The 20,415-nt window shown below is 34.8% G+C and overlaps 1 protein-coding gene across 1 annotated transcript; it reads right to left on the bottom strand.

The window, feature by feature from the left end:
* Positions 1-3,494: 3,494 nt before the first annotated feature.
* Positions 3,495-19,913, bottom strand: LOC112037482 (CRM-domain containing factor CFM3, chloroplastic/mitochondrial). Its single transcript, XM_065776059.1, has 10 exons — positions 18,832-19,913; positions 17,748-18,237; positions 17,529-17,659; positions 16,960-17,433; positions 16,400-16,556; positions 16,030-16,322; positions 15,862-15,921; positions 14,691-14,783; positions 4,652-4,797; positions 3,495-4,100 (listed from the first exon to the last, which is right to left on the bottom strand). Exons 1-10 carry the CDS (start codon positions 19,714-19,716, stop codon positions 3,956-3,958), a joined length of 2,874 nt encoding a protein of 957 aa, XP_065632131.1. The 5' UTR covers positions 19,717-19,913; the 3' UTR covers positions 3,495-3,955.
* Positions 19,914-20,415: the final 502 nt, after the last annotated feature.

The following is a 20,415-nucleotide window of genomic DNA, read 5'->3' as shown; positions in this document are numbered from 1 at the left end:
AAAAAAAAAACCCACCACCGAAGCCCTCACGCCAATCCAAACCCATTTAGGATCACCACACACATCGATCCACCTATCCACCGGAGCCTCACGCCGATCCAAACCCAAAAAAAAAAACCCCACCACCGGAGCCTCACGCCGATCCAAACCCAAAAAAAAAAACCCCACCACCGAAGCTTCACGTCGATCCAAACCCATTCAGGCTCACCGATGCGCTCACGCCGATTCAAACCCATCGGAGCCATCGGAGCCCTCTAGCTGACCCATCCGATTCCGCCGTTGAGGCTCCAGCGTGAGGCTCCGGCGTGAGGCTCCGGTGGATAGGTCTTGAGTCTGAAGAGATCGGAGAGCAAATGAGAAAGAGAGAAGGAAGAGAGAGAAAAGAACAAAAATAATGAGGGATGAGAGAGAAATTCGCGGGTTAAAAATGAGGAGGAAGGATTAAAAAATTATTTTTTTTTATAACATTGAGCTACAGTACCATCTTACATTTAAGATGGTACTGTAGCAATACCCCAAAATTTTTTTAGCATTTCACATTTGGCCTTCCAGCTGCTGGGTGTATTTTGGGTTTGTATGCCAAATTTGCTTTGCATTTGGCATATAGCCATCCAAATGCGGATGCTCTAAAAACTAGAAATTTAAGAATGTGGTTTTTTTTTTTGTGAGAATCTGTGGGTTTGTCTGTAATCTGTTTGATGTTATTTATTATTTAATTCATAAGCTTATTTTTTATGCATAGTTTTAGTTTAGACTATAAAAACTAGAAATTTAGAGAATGTGGTTTTTTTTTTTTTTTTTTTTAGATGGGAGTGTATGGGATTTAGTGGAAGTTAAATTTAAAATTTTTATTTACCTTTGTATTTAATTTATCTAATTAAATTACTAAAAAAAATTGAATGAATACACGTTTTTAGAGTTTCCACTATGAGAAATGATATGTCCACAACATTTTCACATCATTTTTACAACAAATCTTAAGTGACAGGTTGTTATTAATTGTTATTGTTGGGGCAAAAAAGTAATCTTAGTGTTAAGTTTAAATTTGAACCAATAACAACCAACCAATTAATGATTTATTGTGAAAATATTGTAGATGTAGCACCTCTCTCCCTCTATACTCTCTATAGCTATCATTTATTCATTCACGCACTCTTTGGCAAACCATTAAACGCCACATATTCTAAGTGTAGGTAGGCACAGATGATTTCACACTTGGATTGCCCCCATTGAAATAATGGCATGAATGGTGCGTTTAACGACTAGGGGAGGAGGCATTCCTATCCCATTCGACTTTGTAAAAAGTCCAAAGGTATCTCGTCTTATTCATCTGTATATGATACGGTAGAAAGCAATATGAACTCCTCAAACTAAAACTTGTTAGACAAAGAAAATGACTTGTGATAAAGACCAGTCAAGCTTTGAATTTTGATAAGATGTACATGAGATTAAGCTATATCCCTAAAGCTTAGCAACTTTTGTTGGGTCCACCTGCTGAATTTGTGCTCTTGGGAATGAAATTACTGTATAACAAGAAAATCTATTATGTATCCGATAGATGTATCTACTTTATATTCTCTCACAAAAGATGAATACAATTATAAGTTACATGTAATAACACCTTGTGTATGACGGTTAGTTTTGGGGTAGAGTTCAAAAGCGGTGTGAACATGGTAGCATGTTACTTAAAATTTCTCTCTAATTTACAATAAGAAACTTCTTTTCCTATTTTAGCTAACCACTTTTTCTTTTCATCCACATTATATTCTTTATTACAAACCCCATTTAATATTAATACTATTTCTTCATTCATTTTTTTATTATTCTTCTCACTTTTCAAAACACACATTTTATTTTATCACAACACAACAACTATAAATAAATATTTAGGGAATGAATATGGCTCCCTAAGATAGGGAGCAACTATAACTAAAACCTACTTGGGAGGAAAATAGGTAAGGTGATATGGGTAGGTTTTTGGCTTTGGTTACCAATTTTCATTTCTTACCTTATTTAAGGTAATCTTCTACCAATACTCTAACATTGTTTGTATTTAAGGACCAAGTAGGTTAATTTTGAAATGTCTTTGGCCTATTTGACATGAGGGGTAGTCACAATATTTTACCCTTCTTATTTTTGTTAATGTACTTATATATATATATATATATATATATATAGAGAGAGAGAGAGAGAGAGAGAGAGAGAGAGAGAGAGAGAGAGAGAGATTTTGTGAATGTATTCACCATACACATGATACATGATACCTGCATGTAAAATATCTTTGCTTCTCCATGGAATAAGCCATTTGGCCTATGAAAGACAAAAGAAAATGACTCACTTTTAAAGATACAATTAATCAGACATCCAATTTTACAATTTGCTGATTTGTGAGTAATTGAATTTTCTACCTTGTATGACACACCACTTTACATTGATCACTCATAATTGCAAAAATCAATAAATTGTGAAGGTGTAGAAATGATTGTGTGATCAAGTGGATCATTTTATAAGTTTCAATGAAAGTGCACATATCCGCAAGCGCACACAGGCATAATTGAAAGAAGGAAATGGAATATCATTTGAAGAAGACAGTAGTAGGTGATAAGGCTCGTGCAATTTGTATTCTAACGCCAGCTCAAAGTCACAAACGTCAACCTGAGGTGTATGTCTTTTGGTAGGATTGAGTGGAATCTGTTCACTTGTCTCTCCTTCTAGCTATTAAAGTGATTTGGGGGCTATGTGAGGTGTTGTATTGAGTAGGAGAATACATCCATGAAAGACATTTGGGTTGGCTAGGGAGGAATCTATAAGATTAATTCAATTGTAAGAGCCAAATGTTAAGGGCCAATCAGAAAAGAGTATATTCAGCTCTCTTATACATAATTATCCCAATGTATAAAACCAAAATCTAATTTATTAACTCTCAGTGCATTCTTAATTAAAGGCTGAAAGACTTCTATTCTTCCATGCCAACAAAATCGGACAAAATGGGCTTCTGCCCTTTTCAGGCAAATTATATAGAGAAATGCCCTCCTTCCCAAACTAAATAGGAAAATGCCCCTCTTTTAAAATTCGATTTTTGATAAATCGAGTTTAAAAAAAAATTATGAAGCCCCATAGTGGCGTTTTAAGGAGCCTATAGTGACGTTTTAAGGACCTATAGTGTCGTTTTTTAACTCGACTTCAAAGAAATCAAGTTATAGAAAAAACAACGCCACTAGAGGTCGGTTTCATTGCCTATAACTTGATTTCATTGAAGTTAAGTTAAAAAAACGTCATTATGGGTTCTTAAAACGTCACTATAGGCTCCTTAAAAACGCTACTATAGGGCTTAACTCGATTTATCAAAAATCGAGTTTTAAAAGAGAAACATTTCCCTATATAATTTGCTCGAAAAGGGTAGAAGCCCATTTTGTCCCAACAAAATCCCCTTCAAACTTTTGTTTTTGTTTTTGTTTTTTTTGTTTTTTTTTTGTTTTTTTTTTTGGTGAAAATCCCCTTCAAACTTCTGCGCAAAGATATTAAATCAAGTCAGGAGTACAAGTTACAGCTACTTTATCACATCAGAGAACCAGAGAGGAAAAACCTCTAGCAGGTTAGTCATCAAAGACAATAAGATACAGCTGAAATAGTGGTCATCTTTCACATTTTTACCACCACAAATGCTTTTACAATTTGAAATACATTTGACTTAGAAATAGCTGTCAAGGACGATACTACAATTGTGCAACTTACGCTCCTCCAATGAAAGGCAGGCTCATGCTAAACAGACCTTGTGAAACCTGTTACTAAGCTTCAGCTAGAGCTAATAATAAAAGAGATGATTAGAAAAAGAGCATAGTAAAAGAACAGGTGGGGAGTATATATAGCCTAGTTTGCTGCACCGTATGGAGTAGTGCAAGTGACATACTGCATGCATATGATATTCAGGCATACCTCCAATCCTTTGGAGCAATTACGGCAAATTTCCATTAAGGGAGAAACCAGAAATGTTAATGAGTACGAGAGTCACCAGCTCTCTGTCAATGCACATGAGAAGAAAATTTGCCCATGCTGTGTTGCAAGCCATCCACACCAAATTACCTGCTGGGGAAATGTAACTGGAGAAAAAGAGAAAATGAGATCAAATCAGTTTATTCAACAAAAAGCTTGTTAGCCGCAGCTGACAAGGCAGACACAGTTTTGATCCAAAAAGATCAAAGGTCAGACAAGAAGCACAGTAATGATTCACTGGACATGTGAGAAACTAAAATTGGGACCACAATGGATCACATAACCAGAGATCACTTTTTCTGGACATTAAATACAGAGTGAATGTTCAGGTCCATAAAAGAGAATCCAATTATATCATTCATGGCCTTGAAGTCTTCCTTCCACTCAAGTTATGAATTCATTAAGAACCAACATACCCCAGACACTCACAATGAATCCCAAAATTTAATAGAAACAGCGTGTAAGCCTCCAGTTTTTTTAATGGATATGGATCATAGTGTGAACATATAGCCAAGAAGGACAAATTGAATTAGTTCATATTTGGCCTTGAAGACTTCTATCTACTCTAGTATTAATACACCAAGAAAATATATCGCTAACAGACCAACGCTAAGGATGAGAAGTGTATAAGTGATCTGATAACACTTAATATGATTACCTCAATTGGCCAAAAGCAATGACAGAACTGTCAACTACTTCTTGAACAGAGCAAATACTTAATATGTCATCTTCATCCTCTTCGCAATCACTGATGCCATCATCTTCTTCACCACCAGAAGTCATGCATGAAGCTTCGTCCTCACACTGCAGAAGAGATCAAGTTTAAAAATAATAATAAATAAATAAATCTTATTCTCATGAAATATATATTTTTCAGTGGTTACAAAAAATGATATAATAAGCAGTTCTATGGAGCAAGTTGAAGAATCCAACAGCAGCCCATCTCTGGTGCAGCACAAGTGCGCAAAGGAATTGAGAATTAACAAGAGCAGAAAAAATTAAATACACCTAGAAATTGAGACCTAGCCTCACTTGGAAATCAGCACCAAGCAAACTAAAACAAAACTGACGCAAGACAAGCCAAAATAATGCAATGCGAAAATTAAATAACCCGAAAACAAAGATAGAGAACCAAGGCATACTTGGAATCAGCAGTAAGTAAAAGTGATAACCTCTTGGAGTAAACACCTAGGGTTGGCTAGAGTCGCAATCAAACAATTGGGATGATTTCAAAATCAATTTTATTCATCAAAACAATTGTCACTTCATAGGTGTACAATACTTTCCTTATATAGACTGCCAAACCTTAATTCTAACTGACATGAGAAAACCCTATTCATAATTGACTTGAAAGGTCCCAATTATTGAACTATAGAAATAACCTTGCCTCTAATAAAATATTAATAAAGCTAATTAAATACTAAGGCCTAAAATAAAATACATTTGACCAATAAAAATACAATTGACTTGCAAAATAAAATAGAATTAAATTAAAATAGATATCTCTTAAAGCCTTCCTATAAAAAAAATCTAAGAATCAATACTTAGGGTTGCCTAGAGTTCGTACCAAGCTATTCAAGGAAGAAACTCCAACATTAAATTTTATTATTCAAACAAGCTGTAAACAACACCCTAGATTCTTTAAATAAGATTCCAAACTTATTATCCTAATAAGAAAAGGAAACAATCCCAACTAGCAATATTAATTCTACTAAACAAGAAGGAAAAGGAATAAAATAAAAAATAAAAAAGGTAACCAACAACATAAAGTAAATAAAACCTAGAATTTAAATTGATTAGGTCTCAGGCCCAAAATGTAGTAGGCTCTATTCATAGGGTCACTTGCTGGTCTGTCTTTCTTGTGTCATCGTCCAAAAGTATGCATAATTGGAGATCATTATCTTGTCTGCACCAATATCCCTCCTCAATGACACACTTCCTCACCATTTAAACCAAAAATAAGAATACCAGCAGTAGTAGGCAGTGTAAAGAAAAATATCTCACTTTAGTGAACTCTGAGAGAGTGCCAATCTGGTTAGGTCCGTTAGCATCCTCAGAGCTCCAGGAATTCCCATCCTCTGCATCTTTAGAAATACCCTGTGGATAAGCAACAAAAAGTTCAGTTGCCCTCAGATGAGACTTTTTGGAAGAAAAAAAACTGATTAGAATGTTGTTAAAAATGAGGTCAAGTAACAAAATTTCATATTTAAGCTCCAAGTATCAGCATATATTATTAAATCCCAGAAGAATCACAATTTATCAAACCTACTTCGTACATTTTTCTTTTGATATCTATAATTCAAAGTTGTTGCTACCGATTTCTCTAGTAAAAAACCTAACCAGGTTTCCCTTGACTTGTTAGCTTACTTCATTGCTAATAAAGGCTAAATCAAAGATTTCAATCATTAATATCAGGCCAAGTGCATGTCTTTATGATATTGATGGTGTAGGCAAGGGAAAGATCTGGAAACTGATACACCAGCAAGTGAACAATGAATAATGTAACTACATAAATGCAAGCATGCTAAATATTATGGGAAAGATAACTAACATATTTTATCCAACTAAAAATCACAGAGCCCCCATGCGATGAGAAAGATTATTATTTCTGGTTTTAGAATGCCCAAGCCAACTTCCCACAAGTTCTGTTAAGCATTAATCCCAAATGGTTCACACAACTTTTAATCTTGTATTTATGACTGACCCAAAAGTGATAGGTCGCAGGCTTGGGTTCAAGAATCACCCTCCAAAAAAATTGAGGGTAATTACCTACAGTGTGTACGACATTTTTTTATTTATGACTGACCCAATGACACGTGACAGTAGACCTTCATTTACTCAAAAAAGTTCATGCATCTCAGGTTTATATATAGCAATTTTACAGGTTTAAATGGAAAATTTTCAACTGGTTAGATCAGTTAAACCTAATGCCAACTTCAAAAATATTCCAATACTATGGGCAAATCATTAGTAAACAGTTTAAGGAAAAATGGTCATCTCCAAAATGAATTAACCTCAAAGAAGAATAATAATTTGACTTTCATTTGAATTCTTCTTGAAATAAAAAAAGGCATAAATATCTTTTACATTCATATACGCCAAAACAAATAACAAATTAGATCTTACTTTCAGCAATATCACACAGTGTAGAAGATCCAAATCAAGAATAGGTGATTTCAATAACCACGTTAGCTGGTAAAGAAATATGCAAACCCAAGGTTTCACAAATTTCAGCACAAATAGGAACAAGTAAGAGCCTTTTGGTACAACTTTTATCTACAAGAGAGAAAAAAGGGCAGGGTTTCAATATGAAGAGTATACTTACAATTTCTTTTTTCATTTGCTCTATGGTTCTCTCCAATTCAGATATGTGCTGACTAAGAGCCTGCATAGTTATTTAAAATATGATGTGATATTAAGGACGTGTCCCAGAATCATGGATCAAACACATTCATGGGATGCAATGTATTTTATGGGATTGACCTAAAGATTAGTTCTATGGCTTCTTACTTGAAGGTAAAATGTAAGCTAATAGGTTCCCCAAAAGCTAGGACATTGTACCTCCCAACTTGTGACGTACAAATGTCACATTGGTCCAAACGGTAGAGTTTGTCCTTTACGAAACAAAAGAAAGATCAAGCAAGTCTTAGGCGAAGGGGTGTTCACCCCTAGGCACACAAATCCAAGAGGACTGTGATCCATAGCTACAATTACCGTGGTTTCCAGGCAACATACACAATTCATATCTCAATTCCAATCATGTAAATGATGCTATGGCAAGCAAATATGACATATTATTAAAAGCAAGAAACGAACAAATGATATGGTTGGCCACCATAACCTAAACTGGAGTCTATCCTTTAACATCTCCAGCTAAGTTGCCACTGTGAGCGACCGAGACCCCAAACTGGGCCTAACCCGCACGAACAGGTGGGATTGTGATGCTCAAAATGTCATATTCACTGTAAAATGTACTTCCCCCTAGATTAAGGGATTTACATGGAGTCGTCACTTATTTAATTTAAATGAAAAAAATAAGAAAACTTCTATATAAAAAAAAATGCTTCTGTTGTATTATTATACATTACAATTTACATCAATTTTGTAACAAAAATTTACAATGCTTTTTTGGTCCTAGATACAATCTAAGAAAGTAAATTACATTGCTTTATTTCCTAGTTACATTCTAAAAAAATGTAAAACTGCATATACAAGAGCCTAGTCTAGAACCCTTGATCTTGGTTCATGGGCTAATTTACGAGATGGGAAGGGATTAATCACCCATCTCGCCTGGTAAAATTGGTCTCCTAGATTAAGGTGGCCAATATCATGTCATGTCAAACAAATACAAACAATATACCATATAAACATGTTAATTTGCAAGAATTGTAAATAAATATGTGTTGGAGGATTTAACATAAAGAGAAACAAAAAGTGAAATTTGTTAGATAACAATATAAATGTAAAGAAAGCATGAAAGTAATGGCATGTTCATCCAAGAAATTAATGTAAACAAGGAATTCCTAGCCTAGACATGTTCATCTAAGCATGTGAAGGAAAACAAAATTGTCATGTTATTTGTCATCAACATAATTGCAAAAGAAAATTTATTTTTAGGCCTACCAATCATCCAAGCAATCATGAGAAGAACAAAGAAACTCACCCAGACATGTTCATCCAAGTATTTAAGCGAATACCATAATGTTAATTTGACCTATTTGTCTTAGCATTCAAAAAAGAGAGAAACAACTACCTAGACATGTTCATCTAAGCATGTTATGAAAAGAAAAAAATAATAACTTAGAAGTGTTCATCCAAGCATGTGAAGGAAAACAAAGAATTGTCATGCTATTTCTCTAGACATGTTCATCTAGAGAAAATCAAAATACTTAGACTTGTTCGTTTAAGCATTTAAAAAAGTAAAATAACTACCTAGATATGTTCATATAAGCATTCAAGAGAAAGTTGCACATTAGCCTAGAAGTGTTCATCTAAGCATGTAAAAGGAATATCAATGAGAAATATAGGCATGTTCATCCAAGCATATCATGAAAGAAACAAATAATGACTTGGAAGCATTTACTCAAGCATGTGTAGAAACTTAAAGAGCATAATTAATTACTTACTAGCATAGAGCATAAATTAAAGGGGGAAGTGATCACTTAAAGGGCTAGGGAGAAAGTAAGGAAGTACTAAACTATAACCAAAGTAAGAACAATGGTTGCACAGTAGCTTTTCTTTTCTGCTTTCTCACTAGCTCTCTAGAGGGAATAGGATTCCGAAAATGGAAGAGGTCTTCTCTATTTATAAGGGAAGGGATGGCTTAGCTTTAAAGCTAAGTTATTAGCTTTCTTCTAAAGATAAGGGAGGAGATAAACCTATTTAAATAAGCTGGAACGGATTTGGTGTTGATTCCCATTTGAATTTTGAAAGGAAGTTGAAGATGATGCTGAACTTGTGTTATCTTCTGCACCTGTTTCGTATTTTGGCTCTAACTTTCTACTAAAAATTCCAATTGATTTGAGATTGGTGTTTATAGAAAGGAAATTTAATCCTCTACAACTTTTTCAGAAATAAAGAAAACCAAATTTCAACGTTTTCCCTGCCAAAAATGTGATTCAAGTTGCTGCTGAGAATAATAACGTTTTTTTTAGCATTTTTTCTGTTTTTTTGAATTTTTTCATAGATCGTATCTGTTTCTCTTTCCAATATTTTTTTTTTTTTAAAGAGCAGATAAGATGCCATAAAGGAAAACATTTTTTTATTATTTTTTTAAAAAAACGAAATAAAATTAAATCCATTAAAAAATCTCACTTAATTAATTCTAAATTAATTCTTGTGAGAATCAATCAAAATTAAGTGTTTAAAATAAGACGTGATCAGGCCCATTGTGTACGTGAGCCATGATCATTGAAAATTGTTTATATGATAACTTATGATCAGGTGGTCCGATCAAAATCCATGACATACCATTGTGATCGTTAGAGCATTAAGATTTGTTTTGCATCTTAAATCTGAAGATTTACTTGTTGAAATTATGATCATGCCCTTGGTGCAACATTAATGTTTTCCCCTTAATATTGGTTAAATGCAAGTTGTAAAATGGGCTGTCTATAGAGCCAAAACATGAAAACAACATAACCAAAAACAAAAAAAAAAAGCCATGACAGAATTAGTGCAATTTTGCACTTTCTCTCTTGCTCTAAAGCTCTCACTGCTATCTCCTTGGCTTTAACAGAGGAAGCTCGAAACTTTCTTTCCCTCTCAATGGCTTTTGCTAACTTGTCTTGAGCAATTTCTACAACTTGGATAGCTTCTGCTACTGTCTGGGCAGCTTTTACTGCTATCTGGGTAGCTGCTCTTTCCCTTTCATTTGCAAGTTGCAACTCACTCCGTAGTAAATCCAACTTTTGTTGCACCAAATGGGTAGCTTCATTCACACACATATAAGTGGGATTATCAATCCAATGAAAGAAAGGGCATTTTGGACCAACCTGTTCATAAATTGAATTGAACACATCACATTCCAAACTCACTTGAGTCAACTAGATTAAGTAAAACTATACTTACCTTATTTCGACTACAACCCAGAAACCTTCTTCTAAAATTATCCATTGTCAGACTTGTTCTCAACCCACAAGTCTCATATGTACACATATGCCCACTTGAACCTGAGTAATTTCCACTTGAAGAAGACATCGCTTATCAATTTCTGCCTAAATTTCCTGTAAATCAAAGCTAGCATCAAAAGTTGAAACCCCAACCCACATAAAGCAAAAATTTTGTACTTGGTGATGATGTATCTTCGAATATTCAATGCCTCAAGACAACCCAAAGTCAAAACCTCACCCTCACATGAAAGTGTTATGCACCACGATCAAAAAAATCAAAACCCTAGCTCAATACAAGGGTTTTTTTTTTTTTTTTGGTGTGTTTCTAAGGCTTGTGATGAAAAGTTTCAATGGTTCGTGTTTTTTATCTGTGTTATGTTCTGATTTGTATTAAAAATGTGTTTTTCTAATGTCCGAGGGTGAGGTGGGTAACGAAGAGCAAACAGATTAAAGTTTAAGTGGGCAAAGTGTTAAGTTTTAAACCATAGGTAGGCAAAGTGAAAACGGGCCAAACCACAGGTGGGTGTACTGTAATTTCCAAAAAAAAAAAAACTGATGTTAGCATTTTTTTTTTCCCCCTCTCTTAAATTGCAACTTTCCAATATTGCTTACTAAAATCAGGAGGCAGCTAAAATAGATGAAATATAATTTACTTAATGATCAATATAACTGCATAGTGCATACAACAAAATCTATCTTAAGTTTTAATCATCCTAATATGTTGCCACTCAAGTTTATTTGGTAGTCTATTATAAAGGCGATTCATGATCAATATATATAACTTTTGTTGAATTATCACGTACATCGCACGGGTTAGCAACTACTTGCTCCAAAATCATGAGGCTCTTCATTCTTATCTATTGAGCGTCTACTAAACATCAGATGTAGAATATGGTGGTTACATATTTTGTGTAATTATCAGAAACTTCCAATATTTTCATTATGATTAATAAGTTAGTAGCCTCTTGGCACTCTTTTTGCTTTTAGTTTTTTTTTTTTTTTTTAAATAAAAAAATCTAATGCTTATTTTTTTTTGTTATCATTGCAAAGGATAAAGTTTGTTACAAAACTTGGTTATAGCCAAGGATTATATTTCCTATAAATAAAAAAATTAACATTGCCTCATATTTTAAAAATCTAACTATTGAATTGTATGTTTTTAACACAGATGTCATATTTCTTGTCAATTTGATGTTATTTACTATTTAATTTATAAACTTATTTTTTATGCATAGTTTTAGACTATAAAAACTAGAAATTTAGAGAATGTGGATGTTTTTTTAGATGGGAGTGTATGGGATTTAGTGGAAGTTAAATTTAAAATTTACCTTTGTATCTAATTTATCTTATTAAATCACTAAAAATTGAATGAACACACGTTTTTAGAGTTTCCTCTGTAGCCATGATTAATTTATACATTCACTCTTTGGCAAACCATTAAACGCCACATATTCTGGTGTAGGTAGGCACAGATGATTTCACACTTAATGATTGCCCCCATTGAAATAATGGCATGAATGGTGCGTTTAACGACTAGGGGAGAAGAAGCATTCCTATCCCATTCCTCAAACTAAAACTTGTTAGACAAAGAAAATGACTCGTGATAAAGACCATTCAGGCTTTGAATTTTGATAAGTTGTACATGAGCATAAGCCATATCCCTAAAGCTTAGCAACTTGTGTTGGTGGATACATTTATTAGATACATATAATGACACCTTGTGTATAGCTGTTAGTTTTGGAGAGTTCAAATCGGCGTGAACATGGAAACATGTTACTTAAAATTTCTCTGTATTTTACAGTAAGAAACTACTTTTCTTGTTTTAGCTAACCACTTTTTAATTTCAACCACATTATATTCTTTATTACAAACCCTATTTAATATTAATATTATTTCTTCATTCATTTTTTTTATTATTCTTCTCACTTTTCAAAACACCCACTTTATTTTATCACAACACAACAACAATAAATAAATATTTAGGGAATGAATATGGCTCCCTAAGATAGGGAGCAACTGTAACTAAAATCTATCTTGGGAGGAAAATAGGTAAGCTGATATGGGTAGGTTTTTGGGCGTTTTTGGTTTTGGTTACCCATATTCATCTCTTACCTTATTTTAGGTAATCTACTACTAATACTCTAACACTGTTTGTATTTAGGAACTAAATAGGTTAATTTTGAAATGTCTTTTGGCCTATTTGACATGAGGTAGTCACAATATTTTACCCTTTTTATTTTTGTTAATGTACTTATATATATATATATAGAGAGAGAGAGAGAGAGAGAGAGATTTTGTGAATGTATTCACCATACACATGATACATGATACATGCATGTAAAATATCTTTGCTTCTCCATGGAATAAGCCATTCGGCCTATGAAAGACAAAAGAAAATGATTGACTTTTAGAGATACAATTAATCACAGCCCAATTTTACAATTTGCTGATTTGTGAGTAGTTGAATTTTCTGCCTTATGTAACACACCACTTTACATTGATCATGCACAATCACACAAATCAATAAATTGTGAAATTGGGTATAGATATTATTGTGTCCATAGTTTATGTGTTATCCGACATTTTTTCAATGACAAATGTTAAACAGAGAGAGAAAGCGAGCGAGCCAGATAAGATAACGTTATGGTTCCTATGGATACAATGAAAATAAATAAGGCACATCTAAAGTTTAACAGCATCCAATCAAATAAAAAGAAAAGGATAAAAGGTACCCACCTGAGGGAAGCTTTAAAGTAACTGTTTTGCTTGGCTTTTCTCGTATGAGCTGAGCTCTGGTTGATGCTGCAGATATTTTCCTGTTCACTCCTCCCCCCAATTCTTTCCCACAGAATACCCAACTACCAAAATGACTCTAATTGATACGCACATAGATATATCTGATTCTGAAGTGAAGTTTGAAGCGTTAAAAAGGTCTGCCTTGATACCAGTGGACCCTATATGTGTTGTGCTATCGTGTGTTTATTTATGATTCTTTTTTGGGCACACATTTTTAGTTATAAAACACGTGTGTCTACACACATGTCTAATAAGTTTTAACTTTTCTCTTTTACAGCAGTAAAAAGAAAGTCCAGAGATAATAATAATAATAATAATAATAATAATAACCTTGACATTTGTTGATGTCGCAAGTTGTTAGTAGTAAGTAAAACAATGATTTCAATAACGAGTTTTTTTTTTTTTTTTTTATTGGAGTGTTTGTTGTATTTTTTTTTTTTTTGGTAAAAAAACATAAAAAAGGTTCCCAACTGTTCATTGGTTCTGTACTATTTAAACTTCTGCATTGTGTTATAGATTGGGACCACCATAACACGAATAGGTCTTATCACCTTTCGAATCCACAATTCCTTGAATTGCAAGTGTGATGGGTCATAAAGACTTCCTACTCCTAGTGCTAGACTACCTTCACCGATGGTTTATTATATGTTTTCTAAGATGTTTTGCTTTTCAAATAATGCTACATACACAAAAATTTGGCAACATTTTTTATACTAATTGAGTTGGCAAATTTTTGTTGGTTTTCATTTGAGTTCATCACTGATATCATTTTTTACCCCCCCCCCCCCCCCCCTCCAAAAAAAAACCAATAAAAAAATCTAAGAATCAGTACTTAGGGTTGCCTAGAGTTCGCACCAAGCTATCTCCAACATTAAATTTTATTATACAAACAAGCTGTAAACAATACCTAGATTCTTTAAATAAGATTCCAAACTTATTATCCTAGTAAGAAAAGGAAACAATCCCAACTAGCAATATTAATTCTACTAAAAAAGAAGGAAAAGGAATAAAATAAATAAAATAAAAAATAAAAAAAAGGTAACCAACTACATAAAGTAAATAAAACCTAGAATTTAAATTGATTAGGTCTTAGGCCCAAAAAGTAGTAGGCTCTATTCATAGGGTCACTGGTTGGTCTGTCTTTCTTGTGTCATCGTCCAAAAGTATGCATAATTGGAGATCATTATCTTGTCTGCACCAATATCCCTCCTCAATGACACACTTCCTCACCATTTTAACCAAAAATAAGAATACCAGCAGTAGTAGGCAGTGTAAAGAAAAATATCTCACTTGGGTGAACTCTGAGAGAGTGCCAATCTGATTAGGTCCGTTAGCATCCTCAGAGCTCCAGGAATTCCCATCCTCTGCATCTTGAGAAATACCCTGTGGATAAGCAACAAAAAGTTCAGTTGGCCTCAGATGAGACTTTTTGGAAGGAAAAAACACTGATTAGAATGTTGTTAAAAATGAGGTCAAGTAACAAAATTTCATATTTAAGCTTTATTAGTATCAGCATATATTATTAAATCCCAGAAGAATCACAATTTATCAAACCTACTTTGTACATTTTTCTTTTGATATCTATAATTCAAAGTTGTTGCTACTGATTTCTCTAGTAGAAAACCTAACCAAGTTTCCCTTGACTTGTTAGCTTACTTCATTGCTAATAAAGGCTAAATCAAAGATTACAAGCATTAATATCAGGCCAAGTGCATGTCTTTATGATATTGATGGCGTAGGCAAGGGAAAGATCTGGAAACTGATACACCAGCAAGTGAACAATGAATAATGTAATTACATAAATGCAAGCATGCTAAATATTATGGGAAAAATAACTAACATATTTTTTCTTAACTAAAAATCACAGAGCCCTCATGAGATGAGAAAGATTATTATTTCTGGTTTTAGAATGCCCAAGCCAACTTCCCACAAGTTCTGTTAAGCATTAATCCCAAATGGTTCACACAACTTTTAATCTTGTATTTATGACTGACCCAAAAGTGATAGGTCGCAGGTTTAAGTTCAAGAATCAACCTCCAAAAAAATTGGGGGTAATTATCTTCACTGTGTACAACATTTTTTATCTACACTGTGTACGACATTTTTTTATTTGCCTGACCCAATGACACATGACAGTAGACCTTCATTTATTCAAAAATTTCATGCATCTCATATTTATATATAGCAATTTTACAGGTTAAAATGGAAACTTTTCAACTGGTTAGATCAGTTAAACCTAATGTCAACTTCAAAAATATTCCAATACTATGGGCAAATCATTAATAAACAGTTTCAGGAAAAATGGTCATCTCCAAAATGAATTAACCTCAAAGAAGAAGAATAATTTGACTTTCATTTGAATTCTTCTTGAAATAAAAAAAGGCATAAATATCTTATACATTCATATACAAGAGAGAAAAAAGAGGGGGGGGGGGGGGTTCAATATGAAAGGTATACTTACAATTTCTTTTTTCATTTGCTCTATGGTTCTCTCCAATTCAGATATGTGCTGACTAAGAGCCTGCATAGTTATTTAAAATATGATGTGATATTAAGGAGGTGTCCCAGAATCAGAAGTAGCAAATGTTGTATATTTTTATTTAAAAAATAGAAACATAAAAGACAGAACCTCATGTCGTTGCATGGCCACTGAACGCTTTAGTGCCTTTGCCTTTGTTAATAGGTTTCTTGGCCTTATGCTAATGGGCCGCCTATAGTTCTTTCCGCGATAGTAAATAAGAGCATATCCTTTAGGGACTCTTTCTATTGCCACTAGTACTCCCCCACTCTCATACTCCAACAACCTTGCTGTGTCTTCAACAAAAGCAAGGGTCTTTTGTTTGGATATTAATTTCACAAGTTCTCTATGCTTCCAATGCAAGTGCATATTCTCAATGACACCATCAAAAACACCACGAATGCCTGATCCATATGATTTAGACCAATTAGCATTTGAACTCAGGATTTAAAATTCACCAAATAAAATGAGAATCACTAACCAAGAGGTAAATACGCCTTCATTCTCAAACCAACCCTGCGAAACATCACCCGTTCTTCCTCAGTGATTGTTTCCTGATCATGATCAGGACCAGCAGGAAGCATTGATGCTTCAATTTTAGCTAAAAGTTTTTCTGCTCTAAGCTTTTTGGTTTGGGCCTGTTAACACAACCAAATACCAAAATTAAACAAATATGAAAACGGAAACATGGAAAATGGCATTTTAATCCTGGAGTTATTAACCAAATAGTGCTACTCGGTCTATATACAGAAACTCTTTAGTTGGGAAATTCGTAGGTGCAATTCATATTCTTTCTCAAGAGATAGACTTTGCATCTTAAAAGTACAAGACAATTAAGTCAATTTGAAAATGTGGATTAGAATGAAGGGACCAGTGGAATATTTTTCCAATTGTTGGCAAACTAAAGTTAAGTGAACATTCTACACAGCCTATTCTATTATCCATCTTTGGTTCCTCTAGGAAAGCAAGTGGGTTTATTAGGCTCAAGATAACACCAATACTTTTCAAGCACTTAATTTTCAGAGAGAGAGAGAGACTTACAATGGCTAATTTATGTTGAATTCGTTTCACAAGCCTAGCAGTCTTAGATTTCGAAGCTTCTTCAATCATCTTCTCACGCTCTTCAGCAGATATTTCTCTTCCCCACCGAGCTTGAGCCTCATAAAACTCAGCCAAAGTACCTGCAAGTGCCTGCTCTTGATCTTCACCTGCTTGAACTACATCCACTGCTTCACACTGAACTTTATCTTCCACAACTTGACTCTGTTTTGCCAAATCCTGTCTTTGAGCCAAAGCAGCAGCTGCACCTATCGGAAGTGCCTGTTTGTCATCTTCATCCGATTGAACTGCACCCACTGGTCCACACCGCACTTTCTCTTCCACATCTTGGACCCGTTTAGCCAATTCCTGTCTTTCAGCCAAAACAGTAGCTACACTTGTTGGGACAAAATCCTTTCCACGGTACATGACAATGTAATATTTGTTTCTTAGCAGCAAGACACCTCCTGTTAAATTCTGCAAGATAGATGAAACTTAAAAACAGTATGCTTGATGGTTATTGGAGAGGGGAAAAAAATTCATGGCTGGAGCAGGATCAGCACAAAACACACCTTTAGTTCCTCAGCCATCAGTTTGTTGTTTGTATTCTGGATACCCCGTTTAACAGCAATCTTCACGATTAAACTTTTCTCCCAAAGCTTAATAATAGCAGATGCCAAACCCTGATGGTTTCTATTTCTCCCTTCATAAGATGTTCAGGACAAAATTTAATGTAAAAAATATACATACTAAACTAAATAAAAAAAGTACTTATAGAAGGTGAACAATACCAAGGGCAAAATGAGAAGGTAGTGATTTTGCAAGTTTCCTAAAATTAGTCATCTCTGCATTGGTCAGTCGTGATCGCATTCCAGTGGGAAGGAGCCTAAAAGGTGTTTTGTAACCAGGAACCTTTTGAGGAAGCACATCAGCATCAACAGGAAGTACTCCGGTACCCCACCACTCAACAAAACGAGGACCTAAACCATCTAGTAGATTGTTGTATTCAGATTCTTCCTCGGTTATGCTCACAGGACTGTCTGGCATTTTCACTGCAGTCTCAATCTTTTCTGGACTTGCAGTCTCAATCTTTTCTGGACTTGAACTTTCATCACTGCCACTTCTTGTCATGGAACTGTCAGCAGAAGAAACATCGGGAACATAAAAAGCATCAGCTTCCCTGTGAACAGGTTGGGATTTTGGAGGCCATTCATAATTACTTCCCCGGTACACCACCATAACACTTCCCGACCTCCATATAACCAACCCTCCCGTCCGTCGCTGACCATCACTACAAGCAGTCAGTTACATGGTTCCCATTTATATTCAATTAATAAATAACAGAATACCAAAAATTACCAAATGTAATGATATGAGATAACCAGTAGTGGGTAGAACTATTACTATGAATGAAGGGCCTTGGAACTACCCAGAGACAAGTCATGCTACTCAACGAAATAAAACATCCTAATTTTTGGAACAAATTATATATAAAGATTTACCACTAGGAACTCATCAAATCCTCATCCCCTTTTTAATTTCTCAAACTAGAGCTAGGATTCTAAAAGCTTTGGTGCAATATAAGCACCCCAATTTGTTATTTTAACATAACAAAAAACACATAAGCAGCTACTACTATTTACAAGCACATTTTTAAAGGTCATACAGAGTGCACAAAGATCCCACTTTTACGGGGTTTGGAAGAGGTGATTGGTAAACAGCCTTACCCGTAATTCTATAAATTATCACACAATCACATGACATATTTCAATAGCAGTGTATCCCATTGTTGCAATTAATTAAAACATACTACATTACATGTCTGCTGCAAATTTGAATGGTTAGAAATAATTTGAACAAAGAAAAGCAATAAACCTCGACAATCTCGTGCGCGGTTTTCATATCATGAGCAAGAACTTCATGGAACTTGAGTCTAACCACCTCCTCCTTCCTCCACTTTGCGTGAATTTTCTCCAAAACCTCCTTGGTAATACCCGCCTTCGGAATGCTAATCCGCTCTCTAATATACATTCCCACCCTCCTCAACCTCCTCAGCTCCTCGTCCTCCATCGTCAGCTCCGCCAACGAAGGCGCCTTCGCTCTCCTCTTCGGCGTCCACGCTCTCTCCTCATCCTCCACAACCTTATCCTCCTCCACATCTCTCTCCCACGGCAGAACCGACTCGTCGGGACCATTCTCGCTCTCTTCGAATATAAAATCCGGCCGAATCCACTCCCGCCGCAACAAATCCCCCAATTTCTCTTCCCCGGTGGCCGGCGGTGGCAATGCGTCGACTCCATCATCGGTCACCTCCAACTCTTCGTCCGATACCAACCCTAGGTTCCGCAACCGGAGCACGATTCTCTCAATGGCGCTGTGTCCTTTAACTTTGTTATCGAAATAGCGAGTCTCGACTCGGTCTTCGACATCGACATCGACGCCGGCGACGACGTCGTTTTTGGTTGGGGGAGTGTGAGAGGGCCATTTGTTGAGCCAGGGAGCTGACGTGGATTTGGGTTTGGATGAAGCCTTGGGATAAGGATTAGGCTTAGGTTTAGGCTTAGGGGTTGTATTGCTATGGCTATTGCCGCTGTGTTGTGTGGTGGTTCGGAGAGAGGAGAAGGGTTTGAGGATGTGAAATGACAGATTTGGGGCTGAGGAGAAGAGAAAGTTCAGAGAGTGGGAGTGAGAGTGGGAGGTCAGTGGGAATGGGTTTCTTCTCAGTGGCAATTCTGATATTTTGGCTGTTGTCAATGCCATTTTTGGGTGAGTGTATTATGAGTTTTAAGCTGTTTTGTGGAGTATGAGTATGGTTTTTGATTTTGTTTGTTTCATTTGTTTGGAGGAGAGGAAGAAGAAGAAGTGTCTGACTGTCTGAGAGTGGAGCTTGGGTTTGGGGTTTTGGGAGAGAGGATGATGATATTGATGGATAAGGTTTTCTTGGAAATTTGTGATATTTTCATTCCTCTTTTTAAAGGTTTGCTGACATGATTAGAAAACCGTAAAAGTCCTTTCAGACTTTTCATTTATCATTTTACTTCACTCCAATTTTCAAAAATATCAAAAATCAACACTACGGATCAATTAAGTTTATAAATTTTAAATTTTAATAGTCTAAAATTATTTATAAAAAATATTTTTTTTAGTAAAATGGTAAATAATTTTTGAATTAAATGAAACTTTACGTGCATGTTAAGAAAATAAAAAACTTTCAATTCAAAAGATAAATTTTTAAAATACATATCTAATAAAAATATATGCAAAAAATTTGATGGATTTTTGTCTAAACCTTATAGAAAAACTTTATCCAAATGCTATTACTTGCACTATCTCTCAGATAGTACACATTTACCAAAAGCAAGGGGAATCATAATTTGAAGTCACAATTTTAAAGATAGTGTGAAATAAAAGTCGCTCTTATTAATTCATAGAAAAAGTTAATAAATATCTAAGGGCATT

This window comes from Quercus suber, unplaced genomic scaffold, assembly GCF_002906115.3.
Source record: "Quercus suber isolate HL8 unplaced genomic scaffold, Cork oak 2.0 scaffold_127, whole genome shotgun sequence".
In the NCBI taxonomy this organism is placed as follows: domain Eukaryota; kingdom Viridiplantae; phylum Streptophyta; class Magnoliopsida; order Fagales; family Fagaceae; genus Quercus; species Quercus suber.
This window is presented reverse-complemented; position numbering and strand designations above follow the sequence as displayed.